Genomic DNA, 1,432 nt, shown 5'->3' on the forward strand with positions numbered 1-1,432 from the left:
ATTTATTTATTTATATGTATGAATGCTGTCTTCAGACACATCGGAAGAGTGCATCAGATCTCGTTACAGATGGTTGTGAACCACCATATGGTTGTTGGGAATTGAACTCAGCACCTCTGGAAGAGCAGTCAGTGCTCTTAACTGCTGAGCCATCTCTTCAGCCCCACGATTCTTATTTTAATGCTCACATTGTGCAGTCAACACAGAGTGTAAATAACCAGCTTGCACCTTATTCATGTTTAGTGAAAACCATGTTCTTCTTCATTATATTAAAGATTACAGTAGTTTTGTAGTTTGGTTTTGCTTGTAAAAACCCAGAGGTGATCTGTTTCTATGTTTTAATCATGACCTAACAAAAATTTAACATCATTTTTTTGTAACTAGCTTTCTCATCAGTAAAAAAAAATGTACCCAAGTGTTTAATACTTTAATCATAAATGGAGATACTGTCTCAAAGTTTTGTTTGAATCAACTCCATATTCCTTTTTTTAATTAAATTTTTTATTGGATATTTTCTTTATTTACATTTTAAATGTTAATCCCTTTTCTTTTTTCCCTCCCTTACTGAAACACCTTATCACATCCTCCCTCCCCCTGCTTCTATGAGGGTGTTCCTCCACCCACCCACGCACTCCCACCTCCCTGCCCTCAGTTCCCCTACACTGGGGCATCTATTGAGCCTTCATAGGACCAAGGACCTCTCTTTCCATTGGTGCTTGAGAAGGTCATCCCCTGCTACATATGCAGCTGGAGCCACTGCACTCCTTTGTTGATGGTTTAGTCCCTGGGAGCTCTGAGGGTCTGGTTGGTTGATATTGTTGTTCTTCCTATGGGCTTGCAAGCCCCTCCATATTTCCTTATATGTTAAGAATATTGATGTCATTAAACTGTAAGTAATGGCATTGTACAGCTGGCACATATACCCTAATTTGAAAATGCATATTTAAAAAACTCACAATTTTGTGAGGAATGAAAATAACTAATACTCTAAAATTAATTCTTTAATTATGAACATTGGCTTTTCTAATGCCTATCTCTGTGTAATTTCTGTGAAATTACATTGTCAATTTTTATAATCAGAGGCCCAATAAGATTAATGGTACTTAGAAAATATCCTTGAGAATGTACTAAAATTTAGGTCTTCAATTTTGCTTCTTTTTGTTTCAATATAATTACTTTAAAAACAGACATTGAGATAGTTTCTGAGAAAGTGATTATTAATTCTGTGCAACTCACTACTGATAATAATTTTATCATATCTTTGAACAACTTTGACAAAAGGGCGTTGGCAGTTTATTTTTGGCTGAAGATCCAAGGTACGACAGCAGCATCCAAGATGAGGAGGACGGTAAGGACTCTGTCTGTCTGTCTGTCTGTGGTAAGGACTCTGTCTGTCTGTGGTAAGGACTCTGTCTGTCTGTGGTAAGGCCTC

General features: G+C 36.9%; 1 protein-coding gene across 5 annotated transcripts in view; it reads left to right on the top strand.

The window, feature by feature from the left end:
* LOC116069094 (POTE ankyrin domain family member A-like) overlaps positions 1 to 1,432 on the top strand; it is a 106,826-nt gene that overhangs the window by 68,891 nt on the left and 36,503 nt on the right. For all 5 annotated transcript variants that reach the window (XR_004109832.1, XR_004109834.1, XR_004109833.1 and 2 more), the window contains one exon: positions 1,282 to 1,348. Coding sequence is in view for 2 of the 5 variants with exons in the window: in XM_031339449.1 (XP_031195309.1) it covers positions 1,282 to 1,348 (67 nt within the window). In the remaining 3 variants the exon portion in view is untranslated. The remainder of the gene's footprint in view (positions 1 to 1,281; positions 1,349 to 1,432) is intronic.

Source organism: Mastomys coucha, unplaced genomic scaffold, assembly GCF_008632895.1.
Source record: "Mastomys coucha isolate ucsf_1 unplaced genomic scaffold, UCSF_Mcou_1 pScaffold22, whole genome shotgun sequence".
NCBI lineage: Eukaryota > Metazoa > Chordata > Mammalia > Rodentia > Muridae > Mastomys > Mastomys coucha.